This window comes from Phaethon aethereus (assembly GCF_964289735.1).
Source record: "Phaethon aethereus genome assembly, chromosome: 3".
Lineage (NCBI taxonomy): Eukaryota > Metazoa > Chordata > Aves > Phaethontiformes > Phaethontidae > Phaethon > Phaethon aethereus.
In genome coordinates, this window is record NC_138576.1 from 75,206,968 (window position 1) to 75,223,656 (window position 16,689).

Genomic DNA, 16,689 nt, shown 5'->3' on the forward strand with positions numbered 1-16,689 from the left:
TGCAACCAATAATTATTATATATTTTAAGATGCTACTTAGAGCTCCTTTTTACCCTGCTGCTTCTGTAATGATTTTCATAAGTTGCAATTATTAAAAAGACTTTTAAAGAAGTACTAATAAAATACTAATCAAACTATTGTTTATAAAATGTTTATAAACTACTGTTTATAAAATACAGAACAGTTAAATATATACTCTATTGCAAAGAATTCTCCTTCACTACAGAATTGCCTTATTTTAAAATCATAAATACCCAATAACTATATCCACACATGTACATTTTCTATACGCACAATAGATATAGAACAGTTTAAAACAAATGAGTTTCAGATCTGAAATGTAAAAATGGTGTAACAGTATGCTCTGAAGAGGAAACATATAAATAGGCACTCCAAAAATTACATAGAAAATTATTTCCCTTTAACTTCAAAACTTCCCAAACTAAATTTTGGGTTGTTTGTTCATGAAGATACCTCATGACATACTATCCTTAACAGTATATCTTTGGTCTTCAAACACATTTTATAACACTACAGGCAGTCACTATACATGAACCAAATACCACAAATGTTATCCCCAAGTATATTAATCAGTTTGTCCCAGAAAAGTACAATAGAAATTTTAAAATAATTAGGTTATCTTTACTACAGGATTGTGTGGATAAGGACTTTGTTACTGGTTTTCCTTTACACAGCACTATGGATGGACACATTTTATAGGTTCTTTTAAATTATTTTCTATATTGTAATCATGTTGAATGTAACAGATATGAAAGAAGTACTCATTCTCTACTTGGGATAGAAAATAAATGTAAAGGGGAGAACTGCAGTAAACATTTGCAAGTTGAAACTACATCTTCCCCAAAATATAATTGGTTTATTGAGTCAGATCCAGATTTTGAGTGTAATCTCATTGAAAGCTTTTGTATTGCTGCCTAACTGCTTTTTCCCCTCAATGTTCTTAAAGTCAAAAAGATAAATGCTATCAGATGCTCTTATGAGCAGTGTTTGCTGCAATAAGTATGAAATGGAAGAGACACTGGCGCTGCCATGTTGGGTTCTTTTGTAGGTGTTGAGCAAATAAAATAACTTCAGTGGAGCTCTGTTTGTTTGAGTATTTAAGTCTCTGCTTCTCTATGCTGTGTATTATTTCCCCATACAAAATATTTTGCATGAAATAGTGTAGTCCAGAAGCTCTTTGAAAGTATACTTCATTCTCTGTTCAACATTCAGATTTAAATGTTACAAGGAGCATTTTGTTAAAGGTTTATCTGAAAGCAGGCTTTGGTAGCACATGTAAATAACAAGGTACATACCAATTTAAAACAGCAACAAGAAAAAAAACAGTAGTTAGAACTGCACAAAGTCATCCTGGTAATATGTTACTGATCTTCAGTAAGATTCATCTTGCCTATCTTGGAAAACTACAGTGGAGACTACCTTGTAACCAACATTTCCTGGGCTAGCTTGGGCAACCTGAGGTCAGCATGCTGCATCTAGTGAACCTGTAGGGAGGAGTGTCACTCTCTTATGGTGTCACTCAGGAAGCTTGAGCATCTAATTCATGGCTGAGGATTCCATTAGAAGGCAAAGCTTCTGAGATATAAGAGCAGGCAAACTCAGCATTGAAGCCTTAACTCTTTTTCTAGATCTAGCCTGAAGTCTTTCAATTAAGAACCAAATGAGGATGCCGTTTTAAGTCAGGTATTTATAGAGTTTACATTTTTCAAGCAGCCATGTGCCTAGGTACATCCTTCCCTATAGATGAAATACACAAATCGTAACATTGATGAAATCATAACATAAATGAAATAAACATTTATTTATAAAGATCCCTGACTATCTTCTTAAGACTCTTCCATCAAATTGATTTTAAAGAGCAAAATCAAAATATTTTATAGTGTTAGCACTAGGACTTTTAGAATCCGAGAAATAAATCATGAAACAAGTTTAAAAAGAAAAGCATTACACCCAATACACATGAACTATGAAGTGGAAAGAGCATGGAAGTTATTTAAATACCAGGGGAAAAAAGCTCACTGAAAAGTCTTTCTATTTTGCTTTTCACTATCCTTTGGAATATGAAATTAGGTCAAGTTAAAAAAAATTAGGAAAATTGTTACCCGGGAATGATCTTCTGCATTTGAGTGTCTCCCACTTTGATTCATATCCACATTACTGTCATTTATATTTTCATCACTTTCAGTAACAGAAGGGAGACAGGATAGGGAATGAAATCCTTTTTTGATGGTACGCTGTGGAAAGTAGCTAAATAATAAAAGAAAAATCAAACATTTTACTCCATACATTTACTTTCAAATCACAAGTCTTCATAACTACTATTTTAACAGAATTTTGTCAAAATAATTTGTGCTTCCTTTATTTTGACAGATTAATAGGGCGGCACAAAAATCTTTATATATATACATTTCTTATCATTACTGGCTTGACACTACACACATATCAATGCTTGAAAGACCTGAACTGTTGCACTCTTAACGATCCCTCAAAAAACCAAAACCCAAGTCAGCTGAGGAAAACTAGATGATAACACCAGAAGTGAATAAATTGCTATGGCCCCTAGACAAGAAAAAAAAAAAAGTATAATGTGCACTACTTAAATAGAGGTAGGGCAAAAAAAGTGTTCTGTGTCAGAATAGTTTTTTGTCTTTTCTCTCAATATGGGTCTCCATAGCTACCACACAGCTAAAACACACGATAACCAAGGAAACCTGTGCAAGCCCTATTCTGGCTATAGTAAAAGAAAGCTGTTGCTGACTTCAGTGGAGGCAGAAGTAAAAACTCATGGGAATATAAATAACTCTGCTTGTTAAGCGAACTAGGAGAACAAAATCAAAACAATGTTGCACACATGCCAATTAAACATAAATACATAATTGTGTTATTGCAGCAATAAAGAACAGAGAAAACTGTAAGCACGTGTTATCTAACCCCTTTCTTAAGGATTGAGAAAATGAAATATCAAGATCTTTAGCAGTAACGCAGTCACAATTATTTTCCCTTTGAGTGTTTCAAAAGATTTTATTGAATAAAAACAAGTGATTAAAAACAGTTTCAGTCCCAACTGTGTATCTAAGACCCTTATCTTATTTAGGCAGCTGTATTACTTTAATGAAATGCTAATACTTGCTATATATTTTTGGTTACTACCTGTTAATTAAACCACAGGAGATTAAATTAGCTGATTGTCATGGAAACTTAGCACATTAAATAAACTGTCCTTGACAAAATGGGCTAAGTTGACCATGAAGCAATCTATTAAATATGAAAACACAATATAAAATATGTTAACATGCAAATACTGCAACACCTTTTTTATTATTATCTCATTCTTTTAATAACCTATTAATGGATATTGCTTAGAGCATTTTTATGTATTTCTACTCCTACTCTTTGGGGGGAAAAAAAAAAAAAAGGTAATTTAATGTCTTTTTAACCAGTAAAATGCAACTGTATCAGCAAAACAATGATATTCCAAGAATATTCCAAGGTAATTTCTTCCACGGACAAATGTTGCTCTACAAAAAAAATAAAAACCTAACTGGTTTATTATCAACCCATCCAATGATGATGATCAAAATGCAGAACCTGTCAAATGCATAATTTATTCAGTTTACATAAAGATGTACTTATCAAAAGGTGTACACACCTTAAAACATACACACACCTCCAACAATTTACAAATTGTTGTTGGACTCAGTCTCAGGATAAGAAATATCCTCCAAAGTAACATAAACCTTTTGGTGCTCACTTGGTATGTGATACATTCAATGCTTCCTCTGTCAGGGGTTCAGTCAGAATAAAAAAGAGGAGATTAATAATTTTAGCAGTTGTCTACTGAATGTCCACATCGAAAGCTGAAGCCTAACAGTCATGTATTATGCAGTGGGTCACAGGAAAAACAAAAAGGCCCTGATACCCTTAATGGTGGTAATCCCTTTTTTGTCAGTGAGCAAGTATTTTGCTGAATATTGAATATTGACTAGAAGTGGTGTATATATCAATTTCTGAAACTCCTTCTCTAAGATACCCTGTTTAAAGATCCTGTTTTTTGAGGGTTTATAGGACTTTCAAAAAGTTTCTAACACAAGGCTTTTATATAAAGTCATGTTTTGAGCATGAGCTGCTTCACCTGCACTCTCAGGCTTCTTGTAACAACTATAATGAACAAGGAACAGCCTATTTTATTCATAAATTTTAATTATTCCATGCCAAATATGTGGCGCCAATGACAGCACTGACTGTCCAGTGAATGACTCCCTTGTTATATGCAAGAACTGAAAGAGACGAGTAGTTTGAGGAAAAAATTGAAGGATATAAAAGAGAATTCCTATTTCTGATGGAAGTGATCTACTGAATATTCTGCGTCTGTGGGCCCACTAAGTAGAGAAACTGGGAAATATCTTTCACCTGACAAAGCTCCCTGCCCTTCACTGTCGGATGCCCTGAGAAGTGTGCATCCAACTAGGGGACTGTCCATACAGGGTGTGACAAGTAGGGACCCACTTCTCAGGTGTTTTCAGGCCCACCTCCTGGTGGGCTTTCTCAACAGTGTGTAGATTAGCAGTAGTATGGAGCAGCATATAAAGCTTAGAGCGCCCTAATTTGCACCTCCACCAGGAGGTGTGTGCAAGTAGAAGAACCTGCACTCCCAAAAGAGGTGTGCTTGTAACCCACAATGCCAGGAGGGTGCATATATGTGTATGCCTTTGTGTCTGAGGTTAGAAATCTAATCTAATCTTGGGATTAGCCACAGAAAGGTATTCAGAAGTTTGTAGATGTTTATTAACATTTTGTAAGCATCTAGTATAGTGGCTTATCTGTTGTATTGTTGATATTGATCCTAAATGTACGATTCATTGATTGCCAATTAATTATGTGACATCAATAAAACAATATAGTGCTCTGATCCTGATGTGCTTTAAACTACACGAACTGAGCAGTTTCTCCCTGTGACAGAAGTAAATATAAGCCATTGTGCTTTCACACTGGAATGGACTAACAATAGGACGTTAATGCTGAAGCTACATTGAATACTTACATATCTGTGGGTATTGTGATAAGATTCAATTTGTAATTCAAAAATAGGCTAGCAATCTCAACATGTTCTTCATGTTTCTTTACCACAGGCTCTAGAAAAAAGCAACTTGTTAAATATATATTCATAAGAAATATTTAATACTATAATTTTGACAAATAATTTCCATACGGAATTCATCATCACCCTTTTAAATAATTCTATTCTCCAAGTATCATCACATACACTTGAATGGAAGAGAAAAACCAGGTGTGACTTTAGGTGACATATCATGAAAAAATAAATGCTTAACACTCCAATCCTCAGCCTGCAAGGTATTACAAGTACGCTTAACCTATATGCAAAGGTTATTCAAGGTAGCTCAGAACAACTATGGCAGCATGTTCTGCCTTTGCTAATTTCCTTCCTTTCTGATCCCAGTATATTTTGCCAACATGCCTGTAATGCTTTCATATTCAAGCTACCTTTTATGCCTTTAACTCCATTATGCAGTGTTGACAAGCCCTAGAACAAGTTTACCCCTAAAACTATGAGTTATTGCAGCAGGACTAGTCACATACTTTAAAGGTTTAAAAGGTGTTCAGAAGCTTTCATGGCTCAGCATCAGAGAGCTTCTGCATTGCTTTGATAACACTCCCTCTTCATTTTCTCCAGCAGAGTAGGAGAGAGAAATTAAGACACTTCTCAAAGCATTTAAGAAATAATAGGGCGAAGGGGAATTAATACAAAAGGGGGGGGGGGAGGGGGGCGGGGGGGCGAGAGAGAAAGAGTAATCCCCTGTGAATTTCTATTGAAATTAAGCTAACAGATGATAGGTATGGCTCTGAAAATGTTTATAATAATTAAAATGTGATTACAAATTTGTTTTGGAGGTTTGAGTAGACAAACCTTGAGGTTCAGATGTCACAACAGTTTCCTTTTTCTGACGGAAAAGCTTCCAACGAGGAACTGGTGGTGGTTGTGGCGGTGCTACCAGAGGACAGGACCTAGTTCTAGTGATCAGGACAGGGTGGCTATAGATGTGGGAAAGCCCGTATTGCCTCAGCTTCTCTGAAGAATCGGCCTATGAAACATGCAAAGATAATCTGACTGTGGTCTCATTTCTCATCACTCTCTCAAAAGAGAAAAGTATGCACACAGAAGCACCTAATGGCTTGGATAACAGATGAAACTAAAATAATTCACCTGACAAAGCTATCCAGAAACAGTCTAATCAGGATTTAATATTCAGAAGTAGTAGTATAATGGAATAGAAACATTTAAGTGTAGTTTACTTTTCGTAATTCCTCAATTCTTTCAACTTACTTACATAACCATATTCTTTTAGGTGCTACAGAAAACATGTAAGTGAAGCAGAATGAAGATGTAAGAAAACATCAGTGCCAACATTTTGTTTTAAATAAGCATATTTAAAAATACTTTTTCTGAGGAAAAAGTCCTTACTTCATGCTGCATTTATAAAGTGGCAGAATTCTAAAAGCCACTGGCCTTGTAGTTAACTTGTGAGATCTCCATAATGTAATATCACTTTGAAGCAATACATCATTAAAGTTAAGCTTTTTATCTGCTGGCTAATTTAGAAAACACATTAAAGGCACTACAGCTGACCCATATACCAAAGCCATTAGCAATAGACTTAAGAACAATTTTAGATGTGGACATTGAGTGGTGCTCTTTCCATTAAAATAACAACGGTCCAGTGCTTAACATTTTTCACTACTGAAAATTCTGTTACAAGATTTGTATATCCTTTTGATTTTAAAAATACAGCTTCTTTTGTTTGCTAATAAATCAGCTATAACTTATTTCTTTAATGTGTACATCAGCAAGTCTCTGATTGCTCCTGCTCATTGTCAAATGTTCCTGAGGTTCTATGATTACGAACTGCAGAGAAGAATGTAGTTGTGGTTATTTAAAGGGAGAGGATCACATTAAACACATTAAGGTACATAAGCAATATATCAGCCTCATTTTCAGCCTCTGAATTTATAAAGATACATTACAAGAGTGGTGAATGGGTACACACGTATTCAAACAACTTAAAAATGCAAGTTAATACCTTCAAGATTAGAAAGGCATTTGAAGACAACCAGCTAGGTGCCATAAAGGAGAACTTGTCAGCTGCTGATTAGGAAACACACTTGAATACCTCAACTATTGATTTTTTTCATTTTATTTGACCAAACTTAAGACAATTAAATTCAAGCCACATCAATCCAAGGACATACACACTAGAAAGCACAGCTAAAAGGGCACTGCAAAAATTCTGGAGGGAAATTCTGGCACAACTGCAGTCAATTACAAAATTTCCTCCAAATTTAGGGAGCAACTCTTATCCCAAACAATGAATCCACACTTCCAAACTTTAATTATTTCTATTGGTATAGTACTTCTCAGCCCTTAAAGAAAGCTTGAAAATTGGCCTTTTTTTAACTGAGACTCACACGAAATCCACTACACTTCTACATTTTATTTCTGTCAACTGCTATTTTTCTATCAGTCTTTACTAAAATACTCCTACTACTTGGTCTGCCATGCCTCTTTTTGAGTAACATCTGTACCCTAACAGACTGAAGCCAAGTTTGAGACTCAAGGCCTTATTGGCAGGAAATATATAACCCTGTTTCAGCATTTCCAGTTTGCTTTTTGGTGACTAATATTAGCGACTATTAGCAAAGAGACAGTATTGTCTGAAACCTGAAGTTTATATAAATTAAGATAAAATCACAGAGAACAAGCTAGTTGTCAAAACAGCATAAAATACACAGCACAATTTTTAAAAAGAAAATAGTGCAAGAATTAAGAGCAGTAAATCATAACACCTGCCAACTATTTCTGGAAATTTCTTTATTTTATGAAGCCTATCAATTTTATGAGAAGACAGCTTGAATTTTAATGTTCTAATTATGATAAATATGATTTAAATGCACAAAAATTAAATCTAATTAATAATCAACTCAGGAAAGCCAGCTCTGACATTATAAATAGCTTTCTGTAGAGTGTGAATGACTAAGTGGAAAGTTAAACATTGTTTTTAGCCCAGCTGCATTGAAGTGCTACACCCTCTCCAGCTGCTTTCACCAGTTACAACACAAATTATAGAAATGGATATAAACATGCTATTTCTTATAGAACAACATATCAGAAAATGTGTATCAGAGAAGTCATTAACTGTAGTCTGAAAAAAATTGAAATTCATGTTTTTCAAGTATCCCTTAAAATAATTAGTCCTTCCATTTAGAAATATCTCATCATGATGCATTTTCTAGTCCACATCTAACCTCTCCCAGGAGACTTCAGCTCCTGGGATCCAAAAGAAAGTGGAATAAAACTGAAAAAATGAGCAGAGCTGTTGCAGGAAAACGAATGATCAGAATACAGAAGTACCGAAATATAAATTTAACTGACAGTCATTACCCGGTGACTGTTTCACTGTATTAATTTTTATTATTTTTGTTACAATGTAGTTGCTACAAAATGAAACACCTTGGTAATAAAATATGTAATGCTTTCCTCTCCTGAGAGCATAGAATCTTACCATCTGCCCTAATGAAAAAATATCCTCTTCAAACAAATGTAGTGGTGTATAGCTAGCATACACAGCCATTTCCGGCTGGGTTGGCACAGAAGATTCTGCAGAGAAAACATTAACATGCTTTAGAATAGGGTAAACAGTAAATAAATGTTGTTGTCCCTCACCCTAAATTATCCTACTTTCTCTGCCTTATTTTTATCATTCTTTCCTTTGTCTGACTGTTATTTCTATTCAAAACAAAAGCTCACTGTAAAATTCTCAGAAGAGAAACCACGGACGGAAAAAACACTGTTTTAATCCTTGCCTATTTCAATCATCAAGAATTTTTTCATATTTTACATCTTTTACACAAATGAGTAACGGAAACTACAACTGAGAAATGCAACAGCTCTCACCATTGTTCTTTTATTTTTCTTCACATTTAAAAAATACTAGATACTAGTATGAAGAACACCACATTATCTGGGTAGATGAAGTAAAAATATACTGTATGGTCAGTACTAGCTAGAGGCTTCTCACTAGCAAAAACAAAATTTTATCTTGGCAGCCAAAGGATCAAAAACCAGAGGTCTGGCCACTCCTACCAATGGATATGGACATTGAGAAAAGTAGTTTGAGAAACATAGTGCTTGTAAACGAGGGTTACTGCTCTTACTTCTGTCAAGGAGATGGAAAAATTGAGGTAATGACGGCTGCTTCAGAAAGTGTGAGGGGTTGACCGCATAGCTTTTACCACACCCACCTTACAGAAGCCTGTTTTCTTGTAATTCTGCCATAGGCAAGGCATAAAAGCAGGGGCATGTTCACTTTGTTACCCCTAGAAATCTGTTGCACTAAGCAACCATGCAATTGCCTCATACCTGTGTATCTGACAGAAGCCGTCATTAATTCCTGAATGATGAAGAGAAACCCAGGCTGTCTGGCTGACAGCCAGTTCACTCATGCTGAAGGGAAATTAAGAGTCTAAAAAACATAAGTATAGGTCTGTGGTTTGACCTAAAAGTCAGCTCAAAAAGAAGGATATCTATTTCTCTCTATTTTCCTTAGCCATTTAAGAAAGCATGTGAAGATAGAATTTCAGTACACAGGTTGTGACATCTGTTTTTCAGCAGAATATTTTGTCTTTGTTCCCTTCAGCTCCACCCCAAACACAGGATAATTGCTTCCTATGTGTAGTAAGTATTTAACTAGAAGTTGCTCTAAGAATAGGTATTTTCTGTGAAATGGAATAAAACAATGCTGTCTACCTACAAAGAAAAAAGGAAAAGGAAAAGGAAAAATAGGCAAGTGGCTGGAAAATACAATTTATCAGCCTTAAAATCCATTTATTTAGATGGTATGCAATGTTTTTTTTCTTAAAGCAGTAAGATATTGCTGCATCTTAAATATTCTTCCAGAAATTCAATTACTCAAACATAAGCTGATGGTAGGTCAGAGTTACTTTCTGGTGGATTCTTAATATTTCTCACTGCATGCCTGTGATTCCCATGTTAACCACAGCTCTTGTGTTCACTGTGGGTTTCACAGTATTCAAAAGCAAGGCTATAATTATAGGTTTGATCTCAGTCCCTGCTGACACATCTGATCTGTTACAAATACAGCAATAGTAGCTACGATGTACTACGCATTACAGAACAGTACGTGCCCCAAGGCACACCTATCTCATTGCTTGTGAGAAGTATTTCTCAAATAAAAGTATTTAATCAAATACCAGGTGGAATGTAAAGCTGTCACAGATGTCCAAATGGGTTGTGAAATAAAATGTCTGCAGGGCAGACAATAAATAGTAATGAACAAATTATCAGAGCATGCAAATGATTAACCAGGCACACCACATTCACTTTAATAATACTATTACAATACTAGAAAGATTTTGTACATGATGCCAGTACCTTTGAAAAATAATATATAATTTGATCCTTTTTCACTGTACAAAAAATGAGGATGTATGCAAATTATTTGCCACCAAGTGTACTGTTGATTAGCATGAATTCAGCATCTGGGGAAACTAGTTAAAACCAATAGGCTCGATAAAATTGTATTATTAGATGAAAAATGTTATAAGATATGCTACAACAAAACAGTTAGATTCAGCAAAGCCTATTATTTATATCCATCAGTGTGGATTTAAGAATTCTGCAGTGCTTTGTTAAAGATTTTTGAATCCTTGTAGCTGCTTACGTTTCACATCTGCAGCTTTGCAAATTCATTTACAGACACTGAGTAATACACAACCTGAATGAATGTTTGAGTCCCTGGAGAAGGGCAAGTATAATTTGAATTGATCCCTGTAATATATACATCCAGCCACTTAAAAAGAAAGGCCAGGAATGAAAAATATTGGGTTTAATAGCTCTTAACTGCTTTTATTTTTAAAAAAATCATAGGTTTTGAAGACTTGCAAAGAATTTTCTCACTGTATCTTCATGTTTCTCTTAAATATTTATTTGCCAAATAAGAGCTGATGCTGAGTTTTAACATTCCAAAACACTTCGGTTGCCTGTCAATATCCTTCTTATCAGGTGTGCAGCTTATATGTTAACCTCTGCTGTTGTGTTAGGCATGGACTAACTTTGTGTATTACAGAATCTTAGAATCATTTAGGTTGGAAAAAACATTTAAGATTATCAAGTCCAACCATTAACCTAGCATGGCCAAGTCCACCACTACACCATGTCCCATCTATTGGAGGGTATTTTTTTAGTCTTCAGAAAAAGTGACCTATGTGCTTCTTGGAATTGACATAAATATTGCAGAATGTTAATGTGCATTTGAAAATCCAGAACAAAATATTAGGCTCCAGTCCCTGTCCCTACTTATAAGTGAAAAATCTTTTGAATATGCAGAAGGAAAATGAAAATAACTTTACAGTTATGTGTTATGTATCTCATTGACTATGATGATTAACATTACAGATCTACTTGTATAACTTCAGAAATTTTTAAACATAATAATAATCTCCGAACACTTCTGTGACAGAAAGTGACATAGAAAATATTATTATCTCTAATTACAAAACTGGTATCAAGGCACAATGAGACACGGCAAAAATAAATGGCCAGTTTGTAGAACAAACTCCCTTACTCCTGGACAGTGCCCTCTTCAGTGGAATAGCACTACCTTTCCATCAGTTCAGAAATTATTAGGAAAATCATTAGTCTAGAACCATAAATGGAAAGTGGAGCAACGTCTCTTTATAGGAACAAGGTATCTAAGTAGCTTATATCATCATGAAGACTTTATGGAATGAATGGACTCCCTAGGTATGAAAAGAAAAATAGCTACTAGAAGAAAAGACTGATGAGTGGAAAAGTGCAGATTGTGTGCTAAAAGAGGCCGGTAGGAACATACGAATCGTCTACAAAAGCTTCCCAAGGACTGGCTGGCTGATAAGCCACGGGACCAAAGAGCTGCTTGCTCTCAGGAAGAGCCCTGGATGATCAGGTGAAGGGTTTGTTATTCTGCTGGGTCCACACAATAGGATGAATACAGGAACAGATTCAATGCTTCAGGGATCCTGCAACTCATACTGTATCTGGAGCGTGCAGCAGGCATTGGTCTGAGCACGCAAGTGCTTCAGAACTGTATTTATACATTTGTATAATACGAATTCATCTGTCTGGGATGGAGCTAACTTTCTTCAGAGCAGCCCATGCAGTGCTGTTTTAGATTCGTGACCAAAACAGTGTTGGTAACACACCAATGTGTCAGCTACTGCTGAGCAGAGCTCACAGAGCATCAAATCCTTGTTTCTCACCCTGCTGCCCCAGCGAGTACGTTGGGAGCGGGCAAGAGGTTCAGTCCTTCTGATTCTCTCCCTCATCCTACTGGTGCGGAGTGAGCAAGCAGCTGGGGGGGGCGGGTTTTGCTGCCAGACAGCATCAACCCACCACAACATTATAACCCACACAACATTAAAAGCCTGTAAGAGAAGTTTCCAAATACTTCAAAGTAACTAATACGTCAATGTGTATGAAAACTAAATGAGGTAATGAATATACAAGATAATGAATACAAAAGGTTTTGTCATTTTAGAAGTAAAATACAAATTATATCAAGAGCTGTTAAATACTTCTTTAAAAATAATTCATGTTTATTAGAAGAAAATTCCCCTAAAGTCCTCACACTCAATAGGTGGAGTGAAAACTTGCAGTAGGGAAATAAGCACTTTTATGGTGGTAGAAAGGAAATACTTTTTAAGCCACTTACATTAATTAAAAAAAAAAAAAAAAGCTGTAGCATTAAGTAAAGTCACTATTACAAAATTCCCAAGAACAATTCAGAAACTTTTTACAACTACTGCCTCTGGAGTCTGACTTTGAACCTAGCCCTAGTTTCAAATATTACTTTTAGGCACAAAAATAGTTCTACTGTCCCAGGTCACTCTCTGCAGACCACCTGTTTCATAAAGCCTGCAAGCTTATTCTCTTGTGGCTACAATCTCACAACAAAAATGTATTTTAATTCAGTATTATTTCAAATCACTGTTCTCTTTTTTTTTTTTCAGTCTAATGATCTTAAATTTGTTCCACATCTTACACCCTCTGACTTTACAATGCCCACATTTACTTCTATTAAAATTCTTATCAAGTTTATTAGTCAGATATCTACCTCTTACTCTTTTTCAAAACTCTTCTGGTTTAGACCTAGGCTACAAGTTCTCTGACCATTGTATATGAGCCCTGAACTAATAATCTTTTTAAAGAACCTCTTCACAGGCCACTAACTGTCTTTAAGAAAACAGCATAAACTATGCTTTAAATGGCAGAACAAAAATCAAAATGTCATGTGGTTCTTCATACAGAAACATTGCCTGATGATTTTTAATGCTCCTTCATTTCACACAATTTCTAGAATTCATCAGTTGGATCCTGATGCTTCTCCTTTGCTTTCTTTTCCCCACAATGTGCTTGAGTACTGGGCACATTCCTTACATTCATGTGAATGCCTCATTTCCTATTCCACAATTACTACCACTAAAGCAAACTATGTTCCTGCAATACGTTTTAATTTACTGCTGTTTAACTCCTTTAGTATCTAAGGTAGGAATTCAAATGAATAGATTTGCTGATGTCAAACAGCAATATTGGTTTGATACGAATTAAAATTATTTAAACTACCAACTTTAATCAGGTTTTAAATCAAGAAGCGAGAATCCATTTTACACACTGAATTTCATTCTCATTATACATTTTTACTTTGTAGTTATTTCCCCAAAGAACGATGCTCTACCTATTCTTACCTGTTGATCTGCGACTAGATAATATTCCAGTTAATAAATATGTTTCCTTCTGCTAGTCATATGGAAATGCTACATGTACACAAATACAAGCAATGACAAGAGCCAATCTGTATGTACCTTAACATTTTATGAAGACTTCCTATACATGACATTTCTTATGACTGATTAGTTCAACAATTAGTATTTACTTGTGGTTTGTTTAAACTGTATCTTGTTTTTTTTTTAAATAAATTCAAAGGCACAAAGCAAGAATTTATTTAATTTTTAAGCTATCATGAATGTATCAATAGAAAAAATAAATTCATCAAAATGTATTTCCAGGATAAAGTAACAAATTTATTAAACAATTAAATAATGGAGTGAGTGCTAATGAATATTTCTGGGTCCCTGCCCTTCAACAAAGAAGCATTCCTGCTTTTTCCAATTGGAATTTACAGAATAAAGTAGATATTGAATTAGAGAGGAAACTTTTTTTTTAGAAAAGAGAAAGACAGTTTACCACTAGAACAAGGCTTGATCCTACATGACTGGCCAGCAACTTCCAAATATTCTGCATAGCTTTACTTTACATTTTGACATCAAACAGAAATTACTGCAATACTGTTCTTAATATAAGTTACAGGATTTTAATAGGTTAGAATGACTTCAGTCAGTAATGCAACCTGTAAAGAACTGCAAATTTTAAACAAATTAATATATTTAACCTCCCCACAATTAAATTCAAAAACACATAAAAGCAAAGCCCTTTGCTTTACATATATCTCCTGTTTGTATTTTTGGCTTCAAAAAACAGGACTTACTTTCAGTGAAGGCCTGAAGAGAATGCTGGGCTTCTGCCAACATTTGTGAAGGCTGAACTGCAAACTTGTTTTTTTCTTTCTCTCCTTCTCTGCTTTTCTTCTTTCCAATTTCTCTCTGTTCTACTTTTTGTATGACAAAAAATAAAGTTTAAATATTTTTCTTTTTAAGATACAAACTTTCGGTCATAAAGTCTCACACTGTGTAAATGGTAATGACATTTTAGATAAATTTAAAAAAATAATCAACCACAAAGTCAGAAGAATTGAGATATAATAAAGAACTAATGCCATTCAGTTTAAAAAAGAATAAAAAAAAAAAAAATCTTAAGATGTAAACACAGATTTACTGAGAAGGGGCCAGGAAGACTTCCATCCCACCTTCCAGTTAGTGCTCAATTGTCATACCCCTACTATAATGTTTGCAATTCCTGAATTCCTGGCACTGTTTCAATTATTTCTTTCATGTCCCTGCTCCTATGCATCAGTAATTTCCAAAATAATCTAACACAGATGAGGCATAAGTTCCCAATGGACATGGAAGAAGAAAGATGAAGTATTTGGGATTCAAAGTGGGGAAGGCAGGGATTTTTTTTGAAAATCTATGAAGAAACTGAAATTTTAGTGTATGATTTGTACCTTCCAAAGACATAAGAAGTATCGTGAAATTGCATCCACGTCTTCAAGCTAAAAACAGCAACTAAGAAAATCCAGTCTCAAATATAAACATTGAAGAATAATATACTGGAACAAGTAAGTTTCTAAACCTAAGCTTTTTCATTTAAATGTAGATAGGATTAGCAGCTCTTGAAGAAGATTAATACCTATACCTAGTAGCATAAACAGAAAAGTTGCTATGAATAAAAATGCAGGTAGACATTAGAACGTACTTGTTAGAACACTCTGCAGGTAATCACACTCTGTAACACCCATTATGAAATGTATCATTTATTAATCGCGAGAGTAGAGTTGCCTTTGGGGAAACTGTAACCTCTCTGACTGTTATCCCTCTGCAAGGAACCAGTCTTTAGAGAAATGGCTGTGACACAGAGATGAACAAATCTCTGCCATGAAATGAAGCTGTTTTCAGAAAATAAGAGACTAGCACTGCTTCTAATGAGATCTACAGTTAAAACAAAACTTTTTTGAATTTACACCATTGCAACATGTTCAGTGAAACAACAACAAACCCACAGAGCTGCATGTGGCAGCATAAGGACTTAGAAATACGAAGCCAGAGGTTATGTTAGCTTCATTTATGCTTGGCCTACAAAGATAACGCTACCTAAAATTACAGACCTTTGCCAATTTTATCAGTTTTCTCTCCTTTCTCAGGTTTATCTGACTGCTTATTCACAGATGAAACTCCATTTTTTAACTCTGAGACTTTGGTCTCCTTAGGCTTTGTAGCTGACTCTGGAATATCAAGTTCTGGAGTTTTGTTATTTGGCAACTTGAATTCTGGCACAGTCTCTTTCAAGAAGCTCCAGACTTTGTCCAAGTATCCAGGCCTTTAAAAACAAACACATTTATATGTCAATGATAATGATATTTGCAATAAGAAAGTGTGATTTTCATTTAGGCAACACTCTACTACAACTGTAGAAAAGTTACTGGGTTATTTTAGTAAATAAAACACGCTTGCCTGATTTTGTGTATCAGCCAATTTGTTGAGACAGGTTATGGACAGATCCATAAAGAAAGAGACGGTGGTTAGCAAAGCACGTAAAGAAAGTATCCTTTCTAAAGGTTTTTAGTAGATAAAAGTGGGAGCAGGGAAATTTGCAGGCCACTTTGCAATTACCCCATATAACAACTTGATTTTGGCTCTGTACATTAAAAACCTTATCAAAGGTACTTCCAGATTAGGTTTTCCTAACTGTTTCAGCACCAATAGGTCCATGCCTCTTCCACTGATTCCACCAGCTACAGTAGCTTTCTTACATGACATGACAGTTGCAACTGACAGGCAGTTTCTCCACAGAAACTTAGTGATTCCAGAAATAATATAAAACTGAATGAATCATTCAGGGCCATGAATAAGTTCCATGCAAGC

General features: G+C 35.0%; 1 protein-coding gene across 1 annotated transcript in view; it reads right to left on the minus strand.

Moving 5' to 3' along the window:
- The window catches only part of ADGB (androglobin), a gene marked incomplete at both ends in the record, with an annotated part of 120,730 nt that overhangs the window by 68,574 nt on the left and 35,467 nt on the right, over positions 1–16,689 (minus strand). Inside the window, 6 exons of the mRNA XM_081997158.1 lie at positions 2,124–2,268; positions 5,063–5,153; positions 5,948–6,122; positions 8,598–8,692; positions 14,637–14,765; positions 15,933–16,144. Coding sequence (XP_081853284.1) covers positions 2,124–2,268; positions 5,063–5,153; positions 5,948–6,122; positions 8,598–8,692; positions 14,637–14,765; positions 15,933–16,144 — 847 coding nt within the window. The remainder of the gene's footprint in view (positions 1–2,123; positions 2,269–5,062; positions 5,154–5,947; positions 6,123–8,597; positions 8,693–14,636; positions 14,766–15,932; positions 16,145–16,689) is intronic.